At 39.6% G+C, this 23,283-nt stretch overlaps 2 protein-coding genes across 3 annotated transcripts in view; both read left to right on the forward strand.

The window, feature by feature from the left end:
* LOC148373258 (uncharacterized) overlaps positions 1–4,199 on the forward strand; it is a 33,603-nt gene extending 29,404 nt beyond the window's left edge. The window contains exons 4-5 of the mRNA XM_088320449.1: positions 2,585–3,612; positions 4,143–4,199. Coding sequence (XP_088176575.1) covers positions 2,585–3,612; positions 4,143–4,199 — 1,085 coding nt within the window. The remainder of the gene's footprint in view (positions 1–2,584; positions 3,613–4,142) is intronic.
* Positions 4,200–8,148: 3,949 nt separating this feature from the next.
* LOC148373259 (uncharacterized) lies at positions 8,149–23,004 on the forward strand. 2 transcript variants are annotated; one of them, XM_088339142.1, is made up of 6 exons: positions 8,149–8,376; positions 12,409–12,659; positions 13,227–13,473; positions 15,250–15,474; positions 15,547–15,726; positions 18,649–23,004. In XM_088339142.1, the coding sequence occupies exons 1-6, from the start codon at positions 8,248–8,250 to the stop codon at positions 18,814–18,816; spliced, it is 1,200 nt and encodes a 399-aa protein (XP_088195268.1). In that variant the 5' UTR covers positions 8,149–8,247; the 3' UTR covers positions 18,817–23,004. The 2 variants fall into 2 exon arrangements, with proteins under 2 accessions (XP_088195268.1, XP_088195324.1); XM_088339198.1 differs by having other exon boundaries at positions 15,547–15,678.
* The last annotated feature ends 279 nt before the right edge of the window (positions 23,005–23,283 follow it).

Genomic DNA, 23,283 nt, shown 5'->3' on the forward strand with positions numbered 1-23,283 from the left:
TGTGCGGATGCTGTTCCTGGACTTCAGTTCAGCATTCAACACCATCATCCCACAACATCTGGTAGACAAAATGAGACTCCTGGGTTTCAACACCCCCCTGCGGAACTGGCTGCTGGACTTCCTCTGTGACAGACCCCAATCAGTGCGGATAGGTCAGAACAGTTCAGATGTCATCTACCTCAGCACGGGCTCCCCCCAAGGCTGCGTCCTAAGCCCCTTGCTGTTCACCTTGATGACACACGACTGCGTCCCTAGGTCCGCCACAAACCACATCGTGAAGTATGCTGACGACACAACAGTGGTGGGCCTCATCAGGGATGACAACGACCTGGCCTACAGAGAGGAGGTGGAGCAGTTGGTGGGCTGGTGCAGGGACAACAGCCTGGTCCTGAATGTTGACAAAACTAAAGAGATCATTGTCGACTTTAGGAAAAACCAGCCCAAACATGCCCCACTTTGCATCAACAACAAGGCTGTGGAGGTTGTCAGCAGTATCAAGTTCCTAGGGGTGCACATTACAAACAAACTCACCTGGTCCGTGAACACTGCATCACTGGTTAAGAGGGCACAGCAGCGCCTGTACTTCCTGCGGAGGATGAGGAGAGCCCACCTGCCCCCACCCTCCCTCATCACATTCTACAGGGGCACCATAGAGAGTATCTTGACCAGCTGTATCTCTGTGTGGTGTGGAGGCTGCAGCGCTACCGACTGGGGTAGTGTGAGGAGGGTAACGAGGACAGCAGAGAAATTAATCGGGACTACACTTCCCTCCATTCAGGACATTGGCCAGAAGCGCTGCCTATCCCATGCTAAGAACATTACCGGGGACCCCTCTCACCCCCATCATGGACTGTTCACTCTGCTAGCCTCTGGGAAGAGGTACTGCAGTGTGCGGTGCAGGACCACCAGGCTCCGCAATAGTCTAGTCCCCCTGGCCATTAGACTGTTAAATGGTCAATCTAACATATAGTTAACTTAAATCTAAACGGCTGCTAATTTGACTTTTTGCACTACTGGCAGTTTTTTTATAGCTTGCCACTCCTTGCACATTGCTCGCTGCACTATTGTAATTACAGCGTTATTGTTACAGTGTTAATGTTACTGTGTACCTGACTTGTTAACCTGACTGCCCATTTTGCACATCTGGTTAGCTACTCTTCTTGCACTATCGGCACTATGGTAAAATACTATACGTAGCCAAAATACAATACAACTTTATTTATATCTGTACATTCAAGGAAACTGTGGGGGTCAGATGCATCGACATTTCGTTCTGTATACACGTGTACTAGAATGACAATAAAGTAGATCTGAATCTGAATCTGAATCTGAATCTGAATTCTTTTTCCAAAGTACATCACTGTCAAAACTACAATAGCAAAGAATGCAACTGCTATGACCTGGAGTCGAACCAGGGTTACTGCGATTACATCGCGGAGTATTAATCACGATCATAGCCATTGAGTTTTGTAGAGCCTTCAAGACACATTCACCTTCTTCCTGTTTATAATAGGCACTATAATCCAGGAAGAACAAAACTAATTGGATGCTCACTCTAAACATCAGCGAGTTATATGAGATGTTCAAATATTTAATAATTTTCCTTACATGAGAGCCATTAAACCAGACTATGACAGCAGTTCACTGGTAATGCAGTTTTAGGATGGACCATGGTGATTTCACCATTTTCTATTTGATAAGGGTGTCTTTGGGAGTTTTATGTCAAAACGAAGCTGAAGATCATTTTGGCCAGTTAGTAAATGGTCCCACTGAGATTATGATAATAAGAAAGATTATACTCGACAGAATTCCAGGGGTCAGAGAAACCAAGACATCTCAGACATGGAGTTAAACCAGGGTTACTGCGACCACAATGTAGAGTACTCACCACTATACGAACATAGCCACTGTGTTCTGCAGAGACCCTTCAAGACATTACTGTCAAAACCACATCGTTAAAAAAACACTGATATGACCTGGAGTGGAAGCTAGCATGCTGTGACCATAATGCAGGGTACTTACCCTAACCCAAACCCTTACCTTAACCCTAACCCTAGAAGAACCCTAGCCCAAACCCCAACACTAACCCTATCCATAGCCCTAACCCTCCCACCAGCAATAGCCCTCGCCCTAACCCCAGTCCTAACCCCAGCCATAGACTTTGCTTTACCCCTAACCCTAATCATAACACTAGCCCTAACTCTAACCCTAACCCTAGCCTTACCCCTAGCCCTAAACCCAGCCCTAACCCTAGCCCTACTCTTAGCTCGAGCCCTAGCCCCAGCCTTAACCCTAACCCTATCCCTAACCCTAACACTTGCCCTTGTCATAGTCCTAACCCGAGCCCTAACCCTAAACCTAGTCCTAGCCATAGCCCTAGCTTTAATACTAGACAAAGATAACCTTAGCAGAGGAGAATGTGAAGCCCTCTTTCAATTAGCTAACAACAAACAGATAGTTATTAAACCAGCGGACAAGGGTAGTGCAATAGTTATCCTAGACAGAACACAATATATATATGAAGCACACAGACAATTAAACAATACGTCACATTATAAGAAATTAACAAAACCAATATACCCAGAAACAGCCCAGAAAATAGAAGATATCCTACAAACACTTCTAGAAAATGAATATATAACTAAAAAACAAAAACGCTACCTAATAGGGGAAGAGGAAGCCAGACCCCGTAGATTTTACCTGCTACCTAAAATACACAAATCACCACTAACGTGGACTATTCCGTATGAAGTGCCGACAGGAAGACCTATCGTCTCAGACTGTGGCAGCGAATCCTACAGGATCGCGGAATACATAGACCACTTTCTCACTCCACTATCCACAAAACATAATAGCTACATTAAAGATACATATGATTTCGTAAACAAAATAAAACAGATTAAAATAACGCAGGAAACAATCTTATTTACCATAGACATAGATAGCCTCTACACAAACATAAACACGGTCGCAGGGTTAACAGCAGTAAAGCGCTGGATGGAAAAATACCCTGACGACAAACGCCCAGACACAGTACTAATACAACTCCTAGAAATTAACCTCACTAGGAACGACTTTGAATTCAACAAGGAATTCTACTTACAGATCAGTGGCACAGCCATGGGTAAAAAGTTTGCACCTGCCTATGCTGACATTTACATGGCGCATTGGGAGGAAACAGCTTTTGAAAAATGCGACAAACTACCCACCAATTATTTTAGGTACTTAGATGACATTTGGGGAACGTGGACACATAGCAAAGAAGAATTTCAAAAATTCATAGAAATGCTCAACACACACCATAGTACAATTACGGTCAAACACTCCACAAATGACCACCAGATAGATTTTCTAGACACAACTACTTATAAGGGACCCTCATTCACTCAAACACAAACTTTAGACACAAAGGTCTTCTTTAAAGACACAGACACACATGCACTCTTACACAAAAACAGCCTTCATCCAAAGCACACCTACAGAGGCTTAATAAAATCACAGTTGCTCAGATTCCACAGAATCTGCTCGCAACGTACGGACTTTGAAAAAGCCACCCAAACCCTTTTCAAGGCACTGCGACCAAGAGGATACTCTAGATCGTTCCTCAGGCAAGTCCGTAAAACATTTTTAGCCACAGGGCAACGGGACACACAGAAAATTATCCCCCTAATAAGTACCTACTCAGAATTTAGCCAAAATGCTAATAGAAAAATTAGACAAAATATAAACCAGACACTACAGAACACAGACATAATCCAAGATTACAAAATCATCTCAGCCTTTAAAAGAAACAAAAACCTAAAAGACTACTTAGTAAAAAGTAAATTACCAGAAATCAACATAACACAAACGCAGGGCCCCACATTCTACAAACAAGCCACCACAGTTAGGAACACCGTCACCAACACAAACTACCTAATTAAACAAACAATCACACCTACTACGGAAAACTGTATATATGTCATAAAGTGTAAACACTGTGACATTAAATATATAGGAGAGACAGGAAATTCTATCAGATGTAGACTAGCACAACACATTTACAACATTAGGAATATTAGACAAAATAATACACATCTTGTCGCCCACTTCATTCAACATGGACTACAGGCTTTAGAAATATGGGGCCTGCAAACAAATAGCAATTGGAATCAAAGGGAAAGACGCAGGGCAGAAAGACACTGGATAGAAAGACTTAACACTCTTTTCCCAGATGGACTAAACGAACGCAGGTGAGAAACGCTCCAGCTTCCTGGATGGCGAGTGCAGAAACTTAGTTTCCCAAGGACCTTCCAAAAAATTTTTTGGGGGGGACCTTGAGAAAGTAAGATTGCTTCCTAACCTAGCTTTAATACTAACCTTAGCCCAAGCCCCAGCACTAGCCCTAGCTTTAACCCTAAACCTAACCTTAATCATAGCCCCCATATTTAATCCTAACCATGACCCTAACCCTAGCCCTTACCCTAACCTTAGCCTAGCCCTAGCCCTCCCCCTAGCCCTAATCCTAGCCCCTACCCTATCCTTAGCTCTAGCCCTAACCCTGACCCTAGCCCAAGACTTAGCCCTAGCCCTAACCCTAACCCTAACCCTAACTCTAACCCTAATCCTAACCCTAATCGAGTTATTTGAGTTGTTCATCTATTTGTACTTGTTACATTTGAGTCAATAAAACTGTCAGTTCACAGGTTTTGCGGATTTAGGATATAGCATTGTAATTTTACCCGTTTCTACTTGATCAGAGTGTCTTTGGGAGTTTGATGTCAAAACGAAGCTAAAGATCAATTTGGCCATTTAATAAATGGTCATAATGATATTATGAAAACAAGAAATATTATGAAAACAGTTGTGTACATCAGTTCACTGGTTTTGCAGATTCAGGACAGAGCATTGTGATTTTACCCGTTTCTACTTGATAATAATAATAATAATAATAATTTCCTTGTATTGTCATTCTGTGTAACAATGTACACAGAACGAAATGTCGATTGCATCTGACCCGATCAGAGTGTCTTTGGGAGTTTGATGTCAAAACAAAGTTGAAAATCAATTTGGCCATTTAATAAATGGTCCCAATGAAATTATGAAAACAAGAAAGACTATTCTTGACAGAATACCAGGGGTCAGGTAAACCAAAGACCGAGGGTGAATAATGTCAAGTATGACAGAGATAATTTTACCAACAATTTATTTTTTGTCAAGAGCGTTCCAGAAGTGGCAGAAGATTCTTCCGGTCCATAATCAGTGCTTTATTCACTGCACCACTAGCCCTGAGCATCGCCCAGGAGTTAGTTTATCTAATTCCAAATAACATCACTGTACAAACCACACTAGTCAAGAGTCAACAGAAACCCGGAAAGCTTGGATTAAAAGTGTTCAGAAGAAGCTAAAGTAGCTGTAAAAGGTTTTTGTAATTGTAAACATAAATAAAAGCTTTAAAAAAAGATTGGATTTCTTGTGTATTTTAATTATTTCATCTAAATATAGCCTTTAGATTACAAAACAATTGTAGTTCACTGATTCGGATCAGGCACGGCTGGTTGTCCCTATGTGTGAATGAGCGAGTAGATGCTTGTATATCTCTGGGTGCCCTGCAACTGACTGGCAACCAGTTAAGGGGGTCGTCTGCCCACTGCCCGAAGATCGATGGGACGGGTTAATTAAATTTTGTTATTAAGGCTGATATTATTTAAATGTTTGTTTCAAGGCTGTTTTTACTAATTGAATGTTTGTTTATTTAATTGTATCATGGCGCTCTTGTTCTTCCATAATGGGTGCATTCATGGGAGGTGGAGAGAGCGGTGCTAGGAATCAAACGGACTGAACCATTTTAAGTCATTTCAAAGGCTGCTTTGTTCACTATTTTTTCCCATTGGGCAAGACACTGAACCCCTAATGACCCCGACAGGCAAGTAGGCGCCTACCATGGCTCCCTCTGGGCATTGGTGTGTGAGTTAGAGGTAAGATCGGGCCAAAAAAAAGCACCCGAGCCCGACGCAGGCCCGAGGGGTATTAAACCCGACCCGGACCGAGCCCGACTAATTAACTGGATTTGCTGGCCCGGCCCGAAAGGGGCCCGAAATTACATATTTTATTTATAAGGAGGGGTGATTTATGATAACAAATTAAACTCTGCCTTTTGTTACAACATCTAGGCCTAAGTTAAATAAAACTGTATAAACATTTACATCTTTTATATTTCTGTGTCTGCACTGCAGATGTTACATTAAGCGACAATCTGTCATTGACGGTTTTTTTTTTTTGAGGTAGCGAAAACATTTAAGGGCGTCCGTCATTTTGACGACTTGATCATTGGGCCATAATCCACAGCAGCAGTAGTAGTACGTCCTTAAGATTTTAGCGCAGCACTTTCATTGAGGGGGTGTTGACGTGTTGTGCCCTTTTCCGACTCCTATGCAAATTCCCCCCCCCCCTGATCGTATTCTATATAAAACGCTTATTAAAACAATAAAGCGAGCTAATTATAATAATTGGGAGATCCTAGTCTATAAAACGCGTTTATTTAAACAATAAAGCGTGATTTTATTCTGCAAATTGCGTTTTTTAACGCGGATGAAAATGTCACCAACGTCAATGTACGCTTCCGACAAAAGCGATCGGGTTCTATATAAAACGCTTATTAAAACAATAAAGCGAGCTAATTATAACAATTGGGAGATCCTAGTCTATATAACGAGTTTATTTAAACAATAAAGCGCGATCGTATTCTACAAATTGCGTTTTTTAACGCGGATGAAAATGTCACCAACGTCGATGTACGCTTCCGACAAAAGCGATCGTATTCTATATAATACGCTTTAAAACAAAATAAAGCGAGCTAATTATAATAATTGTGAGATTCTAGTCTATATAACGCGTTTATTTAAACAATAAAGCGCGATCGTATTTTACAAAATGCGTTTGTTAATGCGGATGGAAAAGTCACCAACGTCACTGTACGCTATGATTTCCGCAATCACAACTAATTGTACACAAATAATATTTATTTGATTTACTATAATATCCGTATGTAATGTCTTGTTGGTCCGACTCCAAATCGGGGATACCAGGCCAAAATCACGCGAATTTGCGGAGGGGAAGATTATTAAGAGGACAGCATTCACGTCACGTCACGTGCACAGAGCATGCTCTGGCTCCGTTAAAAGCAATTACAGCTCCTTCTCCGTTTTATCCAAATTATTTATTTTATAACAAGTATTCCTTGGTCTAGTATCCATACATAGTTTAAGTATATATTTTTAACGAACATATATTTATAATTATTAATTAATTTAAAAAAAAAAAAAAAAAAAAAAAAAAAAAAGCAGGACCGAACCCGACCCGACCCGACCGTATGACTGACATTTCAGGCCCGACCCGGCCCGAAATTGCCTCGGGTTCGGGTTCGGGTTCGGGCTCGGGCCATAAATCTTAGGTCTAGTGTGAGTGTGTGTCTGAATGGGTGAGTGTGAAGCACACTGTAAAGCGCTTTGGCAGGGTTTCAGTGACTTGAATAGCGCTATATAAATGCACACCATTTACCATTTACATTTTTTCCCAATTTTTATCTAGCGTTTTTCATCGTGTTTAAGCTTATCCTGTTATTTACTAAGGAAATTAGAGTTTTAGGAATGCTAAATTTGTGGGGAATGCTTGTGTTGAAGTGCTTTTGAGCACCCCCTGGCACACTGGTTTAAAAACACTGCCCTTCAAGTTTGTTGTTCTGAGAGTGCCGGTCTTCTGGTGATCCCAAGAGCAAAGAAGTGTTCTGCTGGTTCAAGAGTGTTCTCCATCCGGGCAACGGTGCTGTGGAATGCTCTTCCCCCTGAGATCCGATCTGCAACCTCAGTGGAAATGTTTAAATCTAAGCTTAAAACTTACTTCTACTCTATTGCATATGAATAACCTACTCTTTCGTCGGCTCCAGAGCAGGGGAATGTATGATAAAATTCTGAAAAATAGTCTGTGTAATATAGTGTAATGATCTGTGAAGCCCTTTGAGACTCTTCGTGATTTAGGGCTATACAAATAAAAATGGCTTGACTTGACTTGACTTGCATTTCAATCTCATCTAATTTTGAGTTTTTTTTTATACTCCAGTCCCACAGGTGGCAGTAGTGTTTTTTACCGCTTCTTTGGTCCACCGCCAAAACCTTTATTTGAAAGAAGATTTTTTTTCCTTCCACGGAAGATTCTGACAAAGCCGATTGGATTGCAATTATTGATACACAGAGTATATCAATATCAACGATGTATGCTAGGACTAATACCGGCAGCTCACATGGGGATTTTTCGGACAGAAATGGGGTGAACTATGTGACATCGACAGAGTCTTTCGGCCATTGCTCCCAATTGTTCTGGAAAAAGGATCCACACGACGTAAGGACTAAAACAGTACATAAAACATCTTTCGCATCGGGCTTACTAACCCATTACTTCATAACACCAATCGAGCTATGTCTGTGTAATACCAACATTGTGTCATTGATATGCAGGCACGTCAGTCTAAAAAATAGCTTTTCTTTCTGTGGGCATCTTGGTCGTTTTGCTCTGGCACTGGAGCGGCTTGTGGCCTAGTTATCACTATTTACCACACGAATCATCACTAGCAATATTGTATATTATTGCATAAAGCACCTATCTGATACCAAGAAAGTATTGTTGTGGCTGGTCGTGGATTAATGAAGGATTGTTATTGTAACATTTAGGACCGACGTTGTTATTCGCTACATTCGCTCAAAAGTAGTGCACGCTAAAAATGCATTTTTTGTTAAGCTTATGTGATTTACAGGATAGTATTTGACCCGAGCCTCTAATCCACGACTATTACGTGCAGAACTCTGGGTCTTTGCATACACAACGATTCTTGACCAACTGGGGACGAATCGGAAGGAGTTCGACTGAGCCTTCACAAAACCCTTTTGTTACGATTACTAGCTGTATTGCACAGCTATGCCGAAACACCAGTGCTAGTATCACTCTTAATAAGTGATATTGGACATAACGCTGTATTTGCAACTAGATTATTTGTATTTAATATTGAATACAACCACACAATAAATTGGTTAAATTCTGCACAGAAGGTTACTGGTTAAGCCCATTTTTGCTCCTGCCTTGACGCTGCTTAGGCTTTTGGCAGCGGTCACGTGATCATCGTGGAGAGTTGGCCGAAACATGTTAACAAAACTAACTTTATTATCATCTAACTTTTCTATCGTATCAAGTTGCGTATATGTTTAAAAAATAAAGAATGCAGGCATTTTATCATGTATTTACTGTCAAGGGTACCAACTGCAGAAAGATTAACGTGCACCATATGTTTCCCAACAGAGTGTTAATGTTATTGTTGATTCAACTCACATTTTTTAGCCCTTAATCACAGCAAATAGTGCCCATACGACCCTGGTGGTTAAGGGATCCAACTAACCAAATGACAAAAAGTAAAGGGATGCACCGGCCACCATTACATCACCTGTTCTGAGACCTACATGAGGGCAAGAAAAACCTCAGCATGAGACATATTAAGAAACCTTTAGAGGGAGATCGCATACGAGCTAATCCTCCATTCAGGGTTGCCAGGCTGCAAGGGCATCAACAGACAATACACAGTCAGCATTAAACAAAAGATATACAAGTAATCATGCAAAGAGTCGAGATGACAGGAAGGACAAGCTACCTTTCTCAAAATCTCGACTGATGAAGCAGGATAAAATGCAACAAAACCCCCGAACACGCTCTTCAGACTAAAGTTCATTTTTCAGCGCATCTTATTTCACTGTATGACATACGATAATTTTAGAAAATGTATCAATTTTAATGCCAGAGCCTGTGTTCCCTATCAATATAAATACACTACTTAAAATGTGTCTTCCTCCCGCAATTGCCGAATGTTGGAATTCCTTTTGACTGCCATTTTTGTTGTAAATAATGGTTTCAAAACAACATGCAAGCTTAGTGTTTTTGTAAAAATGTCAAAAATACTGCAAAATGGAGGATACCGACATATTTACCTTTGAGGCAGAGAGAAGGAAGTGCTTGCGCGGTGTGCATAACTCCGCCCATCCTATTGCTCACCCAATGAAATTTCTCAAGGTGCTTGACTGGTGTTTTTGCGATTTTGCAGTTTCTTTTGTGGGTTTAAATCATAAGGTGTCTCATCTATGAATATACATTGTTTAATGAGCCTCGATATAAACAATTTCTCAGCAATGTACAGCCAAAACTGGGTCTGTTGGTTTGACACCTTGACTGTAAACTGTAGTTGATGATGTGCCATATGTACAGTATACTGGACTAGAGGTAAGATCTTGGGCCCGAACCAGGCCCAAAATTCTGGCATAGTTCATAGTTTAAATGTTTTTTTTTTGTTTTTTTTTTTAACTTGAGCTGGTCAGGCTTCAGTCTTGCTGTTTTTTATTTTATTTTTTTATTTTTACTTTCGAGGCGGATCTACACACCATGCATTTACTTTTACTCAAGTAATTCTGTAGATGAAGAAAATGCTTACCAAACGATCAGTTTAACACAAAATCACCAAATCCAAAGACATTTTCTTCCCCGGTGTTTCCAACCCCCCTCACGTCAGATGTCATTTCTGCTTCTTGCCAATAGCTTACCAGCTTTACAAACTTTCTGCTTTCCGGCCCAATTGTTTATTATTTGCAGTTTGTAATCTGCTGAATTTTCTTTTCGGCGCCATTTTGTTCAGTTTTACTTAAGTTCGCTGCACTTCGCCAAGATGCGTGCTTCAGCGCCAAACCGTTCATTTATGCGCTGCACTTGCACTACACGCTTCGTTTGAGACTCGGCCCCAAGTAAACCCCAAGGTGCGTAGTTCAGCTGAAATGCACAGTTTGACCACATTTCCTTTTTCTACTGTTGGGACCAATCTAGGAAAGGTCATAACATTTAAAGTTGTATAAAATGTCATTAAAGGAAATTCTTCTGGGTTTAACAACACAGTGGGAGGTCATTTTTACTTGAACCACAAGAAGATTAAGTGCACGCAAAAAACAAAACTAGCCCTGGAAAAGCACTTTTCTTTTAAATTTGGTAATTGCATCGAAATTGCAATTCTGGTCTAAAGAATATCAATTAGGTCTTTTTTGCATGTGTTGGTTTTGTTTTGTTTTTTTCTTTCCCAAAACCGTGCAGGTTTAGCAGCCACTGTTCCTCAGATGGAAGAAAATGTAACAGGGTTATTTTATGGGTTGCTTAAAAATGAAAACAAGCCATTTAGCTAACTACTGGTCCACTTTTCAAAATGTTTAAAACGTTTTTACTCCTAAAGTGAACCTAGCTTACCAGTGAAGAATTTGTTTAGGGTCCTTTCAACGAGGAAATCTTAAAAGGGTAATAAAACACACTCTACATCTAAATGCAGATGTGCATCATGTTTATAATGATGGGAATTGAATGCATTGGTCCAGCTTCCCTGTGTTTATCTAAATGTGTCCTAAAAATATATTTAGAAAATATAGTATGCATCTTTGGATATGTATTTTGTGTGCAAATATCAATTTTAGGATATTATGTGGATAATATGTATTATATTTTATATAAGGGCTCAGGGACCTTAAACCATAAAAGTAAAAAAAAAAATAATATATATATATATATATATATAAAAAAAATTTAAGGAGTCAACCCATATATTTTAAGACAGAATTTAACATAAACGATAAACCCGCTGTACAGACAAACGCTTATTCTTCAGCGTATTTTATTTCGCTGTGTGACATTTGATGATTAGATAAAATCGATGTGTGTCCCTTGTAAAAATACCTCTTAAAATGCGTCTACCTTCCGCAGTTACTTAAGATCATTGAGGTTAATTTTGGCCTTTTTTTTTGTCATGTGTAATGGTTTTAAGGTGCAAGTTATTTTGTAAAAATGTCACAAACTTCTGCAAACGACTATACCCACATATTTAACTTCTGCACAGACAGGGTGAGAGTAAGAAGAAAGTGCTTGCTCCCTATGCATAGCTCCGCCGATCCCTATCGCTCACCAATCAAATTGCTCTGGGTTCTCTGCTAGTGTTTTGGGGTTTACAGTTTGGTGTGTGGGTTTTAATCAGGTGTCTCAACCGTGAACATGAATTATTTAATGAGATTATATTTAAAGGAGTGACGTACAGCCAAAACAACTGTTGGTGTGACACCTTGGCTGTAATCTTCAGTTATATGCCCTATATATACTGGACTGTACCCGATTAGATTTCAGTGTTTCTCTGCTCCGAGTGCACTTCAATAGGCTATTCTCCCGCCTAAAATGAAACCGAATGGAGAAATTTAAAATAGTCTACTTTTCTCTCTAAACTAGATGTACTCATGAAAAAGACATACATGGCTTGTGGGCTATTGGTTCCCAACCCCTGTTTCATATGAGTGTTCTTTTTTTTTGTGACAGTCAAGCCCGACCATCAACTGGTGTGACCAACTTCCTTCATCGTCAACTCCGCTCTCAAGCACCAGTCTTTCTTCAACTTCTCTCTCCACTTCCAGTCTGTCATTAGAATCCAGAGCACCAGTAGCACCATCTGCATCAGATGACATGGATTCAGATGAGAGGCCGTATGTGTGTGACTTATGCAACTGCGCTTACAAGCATGCCAGTTCCTTGCTCAACCACAAGCTCACTCACAAGACAGGAGACTTCAGGTAAAGATGTTAAATTGTTTCTGAGATGTGGATAAGATCTTAATTCAAAGTTGTTTTTTTTTCATTAATTTTTAGTCAAAATATTCAAACACATATAGCAGGGTTCTCAGACCTAATTTACTTGAGGTTCATTTGAGCAAAGGTCTGGGTGACGTTTGGCCAGATCAGTTTCTCGCAAGAAAAGCTCTTATATTTAAAAACAAAAATATTCCACTTTTCTCAAATATGTTTTATGAAATTTTCTGCACAAAAAAGTTCTAAAAATAAAACACCATGAAAGGGGCACAGTGGCCGGGTCTGGTCAGGCTAGATTTTTTTTTTAGGCCCAGTCTTACCTCCACCTTTCACCCAGACATGAAAGAAGTGCAGGTTCCAGACTGGAGCAATTTTTGTTCAACTCCATCTTTAGATTATTTTTTTTCAAATGGAAATAAAATGTCTTTGATTTAACTTTGTTTTTGAACCCCTCTAGTCTGCCGTCGGGGCTTTTGTCTTTTTACATGAAAAGATAACTAATATTTAATCTTGTAATCATCTCCAACATGTTGTTTCCTCTCCCCAATTCAGGTGTGACTTTTGCAGCAAGCCATACACCAATTACATGTCTTTACGTAACCATATGCGAATCCATGGACAGAAGCGCTACATGTGTGACCGTTGTGGCAAAGCTTTCCGTTTGGCACGGTATCTCCGCAACCATCAGAGGATCCATGATGATGGTCCTAACCGTTTTGACTGTCCGTCCTGCTCCAAGAGTTACCGGACGATGCTAGAGCTGGCACAACACCGTTGTAGTGCTGCAACACCCAACCAGGTGGGTCTATTTGATGTGGTTGTTCGACAAGGTTACATCTTTCCTGATTCAATTTGAGGCAGAAGTTGTACCACCCAAAATAGGGACGAGAAAGTTGCTTGAAATCCTTGAAAATGCGAGAATTTTACTATTGTGTTTATAAGTGCTTGAAATTGTTACAATATTTCACAAGAAGTCTGCTTAAGAACGTCGCAGACACTGCTTTCAGCTGGCTTCGCTTTGCCATTGCATTTATTCCATTGCAGTGTTTCCCACCAATGAACGAGACTAGTGAAAATGTTTTTGAGTGTCCGATCTCGCCTTGCAATATGGCATTGCAAAGTCGACAATTTAAACTTTTATAAAACATAAAGAAGTGATAAAGAAAGCTGATGCCACTTGGCAGGAGTTGCTCTGGTCATTCCAGTCTCCAGTGTCAACTGCGAGAGGGACTTCTCCACAATGAACAGGGTAAGGGCATGACTAGAGGTGCTGACAGGTGCGCCAAATATGCATAATATTTAGTGTGAATGTAAGGTGCATAATTGTCAAGTAGAGGAGAGTTAAATGTGTGCTCCAAAGGCAACACCCACTTCAATTTATTTTGACTAATTGTAGTTATCTTGTACTTGTCAAATCAGACCTCAGGAACAGAGTGCAAGGCAAACACCTTGCTGCTTGCCTGAGAATCTCCATAAATGGACTAAGCCCTGAGGTGTTTAATTTTGGAAGAGCTATGGAAATTTTCTTTACGAAGCCAAGAAAAATTAAATGTTAAATGGCAGGGTGCAAAGTGTGTTAGTCGTCAGTGAATGAACAATGCACTGAATGAGTGTGTAAATTAATTAATGACTTTGTGTCATGGCTTTTTGACTTGAGATTAAAATTGAAATATTCCTGATATGCCTGCCTTTTTGTGCTCTTAAGGATGATACCAACCTGTTATGTTCATATACAGAAATTTATATTACATTCAGTGGTCTCAGAATGCCCTAAAGAGATACACCAGGCTTGAAAATGTACACACACACACCCTACCCCGAGGGTCAGAGACCTTCCCACCACAGTCTCCTAAAATCCAATGGGAAACACTGCATTGTGATTAACGGCATTGTCCAATGAAGCGTCATCAGTCCCTCTGGGTCGTGCATGCTACACCTAAACAGGGCACTATGAAATGTGTATTAGTGCAAGGTTTATGTATCAATTATGGACAAACTTTTATGTTTTCCAGTGGAAAATTGTAAACAGAAGAGCTTCCTGCAACTGAAAATGTAAGCTACATATTAACCCCATTTGACCAACTAAAATAATTTTTTGTTTTGATAAATGCACTCGCAAAATTGAAAATTGCAGATATTTACGTGGTTCTGCAAAATTCATGATTCACACGTTTTTTTGTTTTTTTTTTTTTAATGCGACTGGAAAATTTGGACAACTGGCTTTGAAAGTCCTTTAAAAGTGCTTGAATTTGGCAATGAAAAAGATGTACGAACCTTGCCTGCTCAAAATGTAAAATTTCCAATCTGTTCTGAAGGTCCTCTTCACCTCTATGGGGTGTGGGAATGTAACGGCAGCAACATGAATATCCAATAGTGACCATGATCTGAATTGTGCATAATTGTCAAAGTAACGACCAACAGCTAGCTGAAACCAGCAATAATTGTGCGCAATTATAGTGCAAATAACGAAATAACCCTGTAATCCTAAGAAATCTTAATTGCAGGTGTCCAATAGTAAAAATAAAAAAAGAATAAAATATCATATCACTTTACTTTCTTCCCTGTTCTCGTTTAGTCTGGCAGCCGGCGTTCAAATTTCTCTGCAACTCCTCGCCGTCAGCAGCAGCAGCAGCAGCAGCAGCAGCAGCAGCAGCAGCAGAACAATGCTTCCTCAATTATGCAATCGCAGCATGGAGGACACAATCAACAGGAACCCCTGCCTTCCCACTGCGTTTCTCCCATGTCTCAAGCAGGCCAGGTGGGGGGCGTGACCCCCCAATCTGTCCCCGACACCCAGCAGGTAGGTCGGTTTTCATTTGATGTTAATTTTTTAGGAACTTTGAAAACCAAAAGCAGTGTTTTTTGCAAACAGGGTCGGGCCAGCACTGTATCGTCTCAGAGCAGCCAGGCAAATATGAGGAGCTCAAGCTCCTCCAAACACATATCCTCCTCCAACACTACAGCAACATCCTCCTACTCTCTGCTCCAGCCCTTGGTGCCTGAGGTAAAGGAGATGAGCTTGGGATACACTAGGCTGAGCGCCAATTTCATGGTAGGAGAGTAACCCCCGTCTGCTACATGCTGACTCGCATCTTTTTTTTTTAATTCTACCAACTAACATCAGGAGATTGAGAACCAATACTTACTTTGAGACATAAACTGAACCCTTTTTCCCAGTCGCATGGTGCCATGTGTTCTGTATGTTGCTCAAGTGCCAGCTTCTGGCATTCGCAGGGTTCATACGGGTTAAAATAAGAAATACAAAAATAATTAAATCGGGTGAAACAGAAAGAAAATCATCAGTCTCTTAAGATTGTAATATTGAATGGGCTCTGTTTGGGAGCGATCAATTTCATTAAAATGAGTTCAATTTTTTTTTCAGCCTTCATACATACAGTACTTTCTTTTTTGTCCTCCGTATTGAACTCAATTGTCACCCAACACCTATATATAGAGCCCTTTTCGTGTTTTTAAACAAGTGAATTATTGACTCTGTATGCATTGTGTAAAGAGAACAGCAGAACTCATGTCAGTTTATAGCAGCCCATTGACACAAAAAGGTCGTAGACCATAGATAGGAACCACTCAAAACTGCACAAAGTATGTGCTAGCAGCAAGAAAGACTATTGTGGTCTCAAAGTCAACAAAAGAAAAGTTCTTTTGATTGAAATGATCTGCATTTATATAGCGCTTTTCAAGTCAATGACTTCCCAAAGCGCTTTACAATGTGCTCCACATTTCCCAATAGAGGCCTTGTATTGCGGCCATGTAAGACGCTAACCTGCTCATTGGGGGTATTAGGGGTTCAGTGTCTTACCCAAGGACACTTCGACATGTAACACAGACTATCCCTTGATCCCAAGATGAGCGCTCTACCTCCTGAGCTACTGCCGCCCCATTGTCGCTGAATTTGTTCCTTTGAAGGTACTGGGAAAAATTATAAAAATGGCAATGAAAGTGCTTGAGGATGGCTTGAATTTGGTCGTGAAAAAGGTGTACGAACCCTGTATTATTGATCCCACAAATGATGAGGTTGTATTTAAAGTGGGTGCAACCCAAAGTCATTTATTCTCACTAAAGCTGGTGTAAACTGAGATAAATATTAACTAATTATCTGATCTGCTGTTGTCGTTTATCCAACCTGGCATCAAATGTTTACTAGTTCCTAGCTGATACATATATAGATTAGTAGACACTCAACATAAGGAGAGAAGACACAAATGGGTTTAGAACTTGTAAGTAGAACGGGGGAGGAACGAACCTTCAGAAAAGCAATTCCAACCTGTTCTTGAAGGTCATTCTCCGAGCCCTTTATGAAATCTCTTAGGTTACAAAAAGCTGATCAGCCCTAAGGGGTGTGAAAATGAAAAACGGCTACATGATCGCCAATAGTGATAATGATCCAAACAGATGATTGTAGTCAAAATAATGGACAACAGTGTGCAATAATAGTCAAAAAATGAACAACACTGGCATCCTCAATCAACTTCTTTGCAGGTGTCCGAAAGTAAAAAGCTCGGTTTAAAAGCCTCTCCAACCAACCAGATGATATGTATCAACTTTGCCAATATCGTTGCACACGGGTTTTCTAGTCATCCATTAGCCTTTTGACACAATTAGTCGAGGTGTTCTGATAAAACACTGGAGTGCTGCTTGCTGTAAATGAGTTTCTAAATATCTGTGTAGATATTCCATTAAAAATAACTTTTTGCAGTTTAACTAGTCATGAACCACGTTGATATATGGGCTGTAGTTTCATGTTATCTTCATTTAGAAAAACGTGGCTTTTTCTTAAAAAATCTAAGCGAACACAAACTTCTGAAGGATGTTGTAATTCCTGCTGAATGTTATAAGAATTAATTAAGATCATTAGGGCTGCTACAACTAATCGATAAAATTGATTAAAAGCGTTCATTGTATAAAATAATGAGCCACCGAGTACGTTAAATCTTTGCAAATAAGAGTGCACACAATTTGGTTGTGACGCTGGGAGTTGTATTACCGCTTTAGTTCCAGCAGAGAGCACCAAGACGTTTTTTTTTTGTTTTGTTTTTTAAAGTTATCTTACATTTTTTTAAAATCCTAAATATTGAACATTTCATCAATTAAAAAAATGGCAGAAAAAGTTTCAATTTTGTAGTGTTTAACTGTTTCATCATTAAACAAAGTTAACAATTTTCTTTGTTTTTGTGTATGTGTTTTACTTGTTGTCAGTCACCCCTCTCGAGAGATATGACCAGGGTTTTTTTAAACAATTTTCTAGGGAACAGAAAGTCCTGCAGAAATACGGGAAAAAAACCTCATAAAATAAGTAAACAAAATAAAGTAAAAAGAAAAAGGATAATAATGACATGTTTAACTCTACACAAAGGACACATTCTTGAACATAATATTGTATAAATTGTCATGTTGGGAATGTTTATTATATTGAAAGATTTAATCGAAATTTTGAAAAGTGGGTTTGTTTACATTTTTTTATCTATTTTTTGTGGATAAAATAATTTGCTACACATAAAAAAAATGTTTTGCTCTTCATTTTTGTTAATTGACTCACTTTTTTATGTTACAGAATATTTTGTTTCGTGCACCATTTTTCTAAATGGCCAAATTGTCAATATTTGATTGAAAAGAAGGAAATTAGAAAATATCTTCAAGAAGTCTAATTCAGTTAACTAATCAAAAAAATAATCAACCGATTTATCAATTATGAAATGAATCGTTAGATGCAGCTGTAAAGATCATCACAAGGGCCTTGGAAAACCTTTTAAGGGCTACACAGGACCCACAGGCCTAACATTTGACATATTGAGTAAAGAATGTACACAAGAAACTTCAACTGACTGTATGAGATTCATGTTTGTCATTCTAATTGCAATGACCTTGCAGAAGACTTGTTGGCCGCGACTCATTCTTTATTTGTGTCTCTGTCCGTCCTCTTCTCCCTTTTTCACTGTGGGTCTTGTGGCTACCCCAGCCGAAGCACCAGCACACTTTCTCTCTGCCCCCTCAGCGACCCCTCACCACCATCAATCCAATCGGCCACTCCCTCCATCCCAACGGAGCCTCCACACTCAAGCCTTCACCCGTCCCTCGCAGCATCCAGCCTATGCCCTGGGAACAGCGGTCACTCTACAATCAATGAAATGTATGGAACCAGCTTCCCTCCTCAAAGCTCTCCAACATATCCTTACTTTTCTGCAACTTTTCCACTTTGGACAACAAGGATGAAGGACGTCAACCACTATTTGAATGGGGAGTGAGCTCCTTTGGGGACATAAATAGGCAACATTCTCAACTAGTTGTGATAACCTAAGGTTTTTTTTTCCACAAACTCTTGCCCATCTAGTGCAGTGTTTCTCAACTGGTGCGTCCGGACCCAAAAGTGGGTCACAGACTTGTTTTTAGTGGGACACTGGCCTTTGCCTTGGCAAAATAACTCGTTATTTCAGAAAACAGTGGAAAAGTTTATTTACACAGGTTTAACATGGCCAAATGCAGATAAAGCAGATAATATTTGCAGGGTTCATACAGATGTTCAAAATCTCTGATAATGTTTGAATTTTAATTTTGTGTTTTCAAGGATTAAAAAGTGCTCGAATTTGGGGTAAGGTGCTTGTGAATGCTTGGAATAATTGCCATGTTTCTCAACATGTCTGCTTAAAATTAACGCCAACACTGCTCTCTGGTGGCTCTGTTTTACCATTGTATTTCTTCCCTTGTGATTAACGGCAAGTGGCATTAGTTTCTGCGGCATCGTCCTATGAAGTGTCATCGCCCCCACGGGTCGAATACTACACCTAAACAGGGCACTATGAAATGGGCGTTAAAGGAATATGAATCAATTATAGACTTTTATCATGAGCTATGCAAAAAATGATTGTAGCGTTTCCCAGTGGTAAATTGTAATGAGAAGAACTTCCCTCAACTGAAAATGTAAGCTGCATATTAGTAATTTTACCCAACATATAGGGAGAGATTCATTGATAAGTTCACACACCGTATTCAAAATCGCATATGTAATCCGCATATATGTATACGTGTGTATGTAAAATGCATGATTCGTGCTGGATTTATTTTTTAAATGCCACAGAGACCCCTCGCTACTTTGTGCTTCAGTTATCCCTGGTTCATTCCTTAGCAGGGGACAAAATATTTAATTCAAAAAAGGAGCGGATAAAAGATTTAGGCCAATTTATTAAAAGAAAGGTAAGAACAAAAAAAACCCCACTGAATGCTTCCCACACTGCCTGCACAGCTCTCGCGGCTAGGCGAGAAGTGGTCAATGTTGGGGTGGGGCAGCCAAGATTCATGCCGATCAGCCAGCACCCTTCGACTTGAGATCACTGATGCCCATTCATATCATAGCATCTCTTATACTGTACTGTAACTGGACACCTGCTCTGCGTTCTTTTGCGTTTCGCTCCTGTGTTCCGCTCCCTCGTCATGCTGAAGCCTTTGTTCTCCCTTTCTTTGTCGCTTAAGTTCTTGCTCTGCTTTTTTTTTCGCAGGGCTTTGATAAGTGCCCCCACTACACACACACACACTTACAAAAACAAACATTAAGGAATTTAAAATAGGTAGTGATTCAATTTGTTCTCTCTCTGTTGGCAGGGCTTTGATCAAGGCGCCCCCACAAAAAAAAAACTTAAAACTAGGTATTGAATTTCATTTTGTTTTCCCCGTTTCACTCTCTTGCTCGCTGATTCTTAGTCGGTAAGTCAGCTAGTCCGCTATGAAGAAGGCCGGCACCCAAAAACAAAAGTGCGACAGTTTTCCGATTTTCACATTTCGTCGGTGTGTTTGGTCCCCGTTAACCGCTAAAACTAAGGGATCACTACTGGATAAATGAGGAGTTGGCTTTGACAGTCCTTACTATGTGTTTGAGACTGTCCATTACAAAGGTGTACGAACCCGGTCTAAATGCCAAAGTGAAAACATTCAATGAAGTGCAAGTAAATGGAGGGAATGACTCACTGTTAGCTAAACACAATGTACAATAAAAATATGCAAAGCTGTAAAGTTAAACTGCGACACAGCAAGGGATTATTGTACAGCAATATATGAAGTGCGCTGTGTGTATAGCTCCGCCCACCTTTACCACTCTCCCAATCAAATAGCTCTGTTTACTTAGTGTTCCAATAGTGCGCCTGAATTATTTTAATGAGATTCCATGTAACGATTCCTTAGCAACGTATAGACAAAACGGGGTCTGTTGGCGTGACACCTGACTGCAAACTGTAGTGGAGAGTATACTGTTTATATAGTAGACCAAATTGTTTCGTATATTAGCGCTACGTTGGCTCCGTACGCAATACATTTGACTTCACTTAGGAGATTTGGAACGCTATAGATGAAGTTTGCATGAGTATAATTTTATCTCAGAGCCATATGTACACATGATAAGAACCACACCTGGCTCCAAGCATGAGGTTCCTGACCCCTGTTTTAGACAAAGGTGGACAAAAGGTTCAGTGCAGTGAGGTGCTAAAACATGAAAGCGTGAAGCCGTCATTTAACATTTGTGCATGTCGAGTCTGTTCAAAATGGCCAAAGCTTCTGAGGTGAAGCATTTTGAATTTAATTAAAAATGCCACTAATTGAGCATCAAAGGGAAAATGATTGCTTTAAGTCGTTTTCATCTTGACAGTCGTTTTTTAAACAAGAATATGTCCTATACCTTATTTAAAGTCAAATTTACTTGCAAAGCCCTTTATCTGATTTAAAGTCTGCACAGGCCAAAATTACACCCTCTGACCTGAAATCGGCATGCAGGCAGGGGAATACTCAAAAACCTTAAGGGGTACCACAAGAGGTAATTCCCCTTCCAGGTTGGCCTGTTTGCAATAGATATTGAATTGGGTAACTACATGAAAGCAGTCTACATCAACAATAAACATAGGAGTTAGGTAAAATTGTTGCCTACTTTAACTGCATAATCTCGTCATTCAAAAATGTGATAAGTGGAATTTCTTGATTCGGGTCGTGTCTAGTGGGATGGTGGGTCTTCAGACCCAGTTGAGAACCACTGATCTAGTAAAAGATCTGTTCTGGAAGTAATTGTCTGCCTTTTTATTTTCAATTCGTCCTGGACATTTATAATGTATATTCATATCTTAATTATATTACAGTTAAATCAATTGTAAAAATATTCCAATGCCTTTAAAGAAAATATGAAGCCGGGTTTGGGGGGGTTGTTCTTCCCTTAGACTTTTTATAAAAGGAAACAATTAAGCTAACACTCTTCCGCACCATATGACTTAGTGCCACAAAATACATTCATTCAATGTACATTTTATCATCAGCAATAATGTTGTATACATTCGTCTTAACCCATAATTATTAACATCACGGAACTGATATTTTTAAGGATAGTCACCCGACTTCTCTGCTCATATGCAAGGTCTTTACTAAATCTTTAAGACAAATAATATTATTTCCAACAAAGTTACCCACTTTATCAGTCATGTGTGGCTTTTATTAGTACTTCAAAAACCCCAAAGTACAGTGTTTAAACATTCAAATTAAAGCACTGTACGATTGTAAGTTATATATAAGTTTTATATCTCTTACTTACAGTATATATACAGTTTATATTTTGAGCATTGTACTATTCCAACTTCTATCTTGTTTTGACCACTTCCGCCAGTTTGTGCAAACATTGCAAAAACATGGTTCATGGGGGGTTAGCCCCAGATCCACTCACTGCACCAGAAATGATTATTTCCTGTAGAAAAGAACCAGAGTAGAGTTTCTTTTAGTAGTTTGTTAAATAATTCCAGCTACTGTACATCTGTTGTTGAACATAAGTGATGTGATCCAGATCAGTTTGATATAGCTCAATGATGGATCCTGTATGGATAAAGCTGTTATTCTTTTCAGTTAAAACATCCAAAATTGTATTGCCATTGTGTTTTTTCCCCTTCAACGGTTTTTTATGTCATTGATGTTTCTTTTCACGTTAAGTGTACTGAGTATTTAGAAAAGTACTATACAAATAAAATGTTTATCATCTGTCACTGTAAGCCTACAAGCTTTGATTCGTTTGAACTTCAGGGTTTGTACAGGTGAATTTTAAAGGTGGTTTCTGTAAGTTCAAAATATTGTACTTACTGACGCCATCTTCTGGCTGAAGTCATGATTGCAGCCTCTGGCAAGCTGCTTTTGAACCGCATGCACGTATGTGTCTTAGACGTGCTCAAATGAACTCGAGGGTTTTTTTTTTCATCTTTTGGGGGGATTGGGTAAGTGTTTGAACTGTATTTGAAACAGTCCTTTTCTTACATTCACCATTTTCATCCTTTAATAAATAACAACCTGCACAAGCGTGAAATGGCTCTCCATCCACCTTTTTATCCAGCCTAATGCCGGAACGGCAATGATAAAAGTAAGAGAATAGCAGATAGGTGCGAGGAAAAGGTATTTCTAAAGGCTCGGTGAACTCAGTTGGGCATCGTTAACACATACTTTAAAGAGAAAATATTTACTTTTTTAAGGTCACCTCAAATTACGCACCTTTAATGTTACATTTTCAAGTATGAAAACGTGCATGAATTTTGGGTGAAGTGCTTGTAAATGCTTGAAATTAGCGCCATGTTTCACAAGTCTGATT

Source organism: Urocampus carinirostris, chromosome 1 (assembly GCF_059441175.1).
Source record: "Urocampus carinirostris isolate Australia breed hairy pipefish chromosome 1, RoL_Ucar_1.0, whole genome shotgun sequence".
NCBI lineage: Eukaryota > Metazoa > Chordata > Actinopteri > Syngnathiformes > Syngnathidae > Urocampus > Urocampus carinirostris.

Coding starts and splice junctions, on each gene's coding strand:
- LOC148373259 (XM_088339142.1), top strand. CDS start 8,248: ATGTATGCTAGGACTAATACCGGCAGCTCACATGGGGATTTTTCGGAC. Junction 15,475..15,546: donor CTGTCCCCGACACCCAGCAG/GTAGGTCGGTTT, acceptor TTTTGCAAACAG/GGTCGGGCCAGCACTGTATC. Junction 15,727..18,648: donor GGCTGAGCGCCAATTTCATG/GTAGGAGAGTAA, acceptor TGGCTACCCCAG/CCGAAGCACCAGCACACTTT.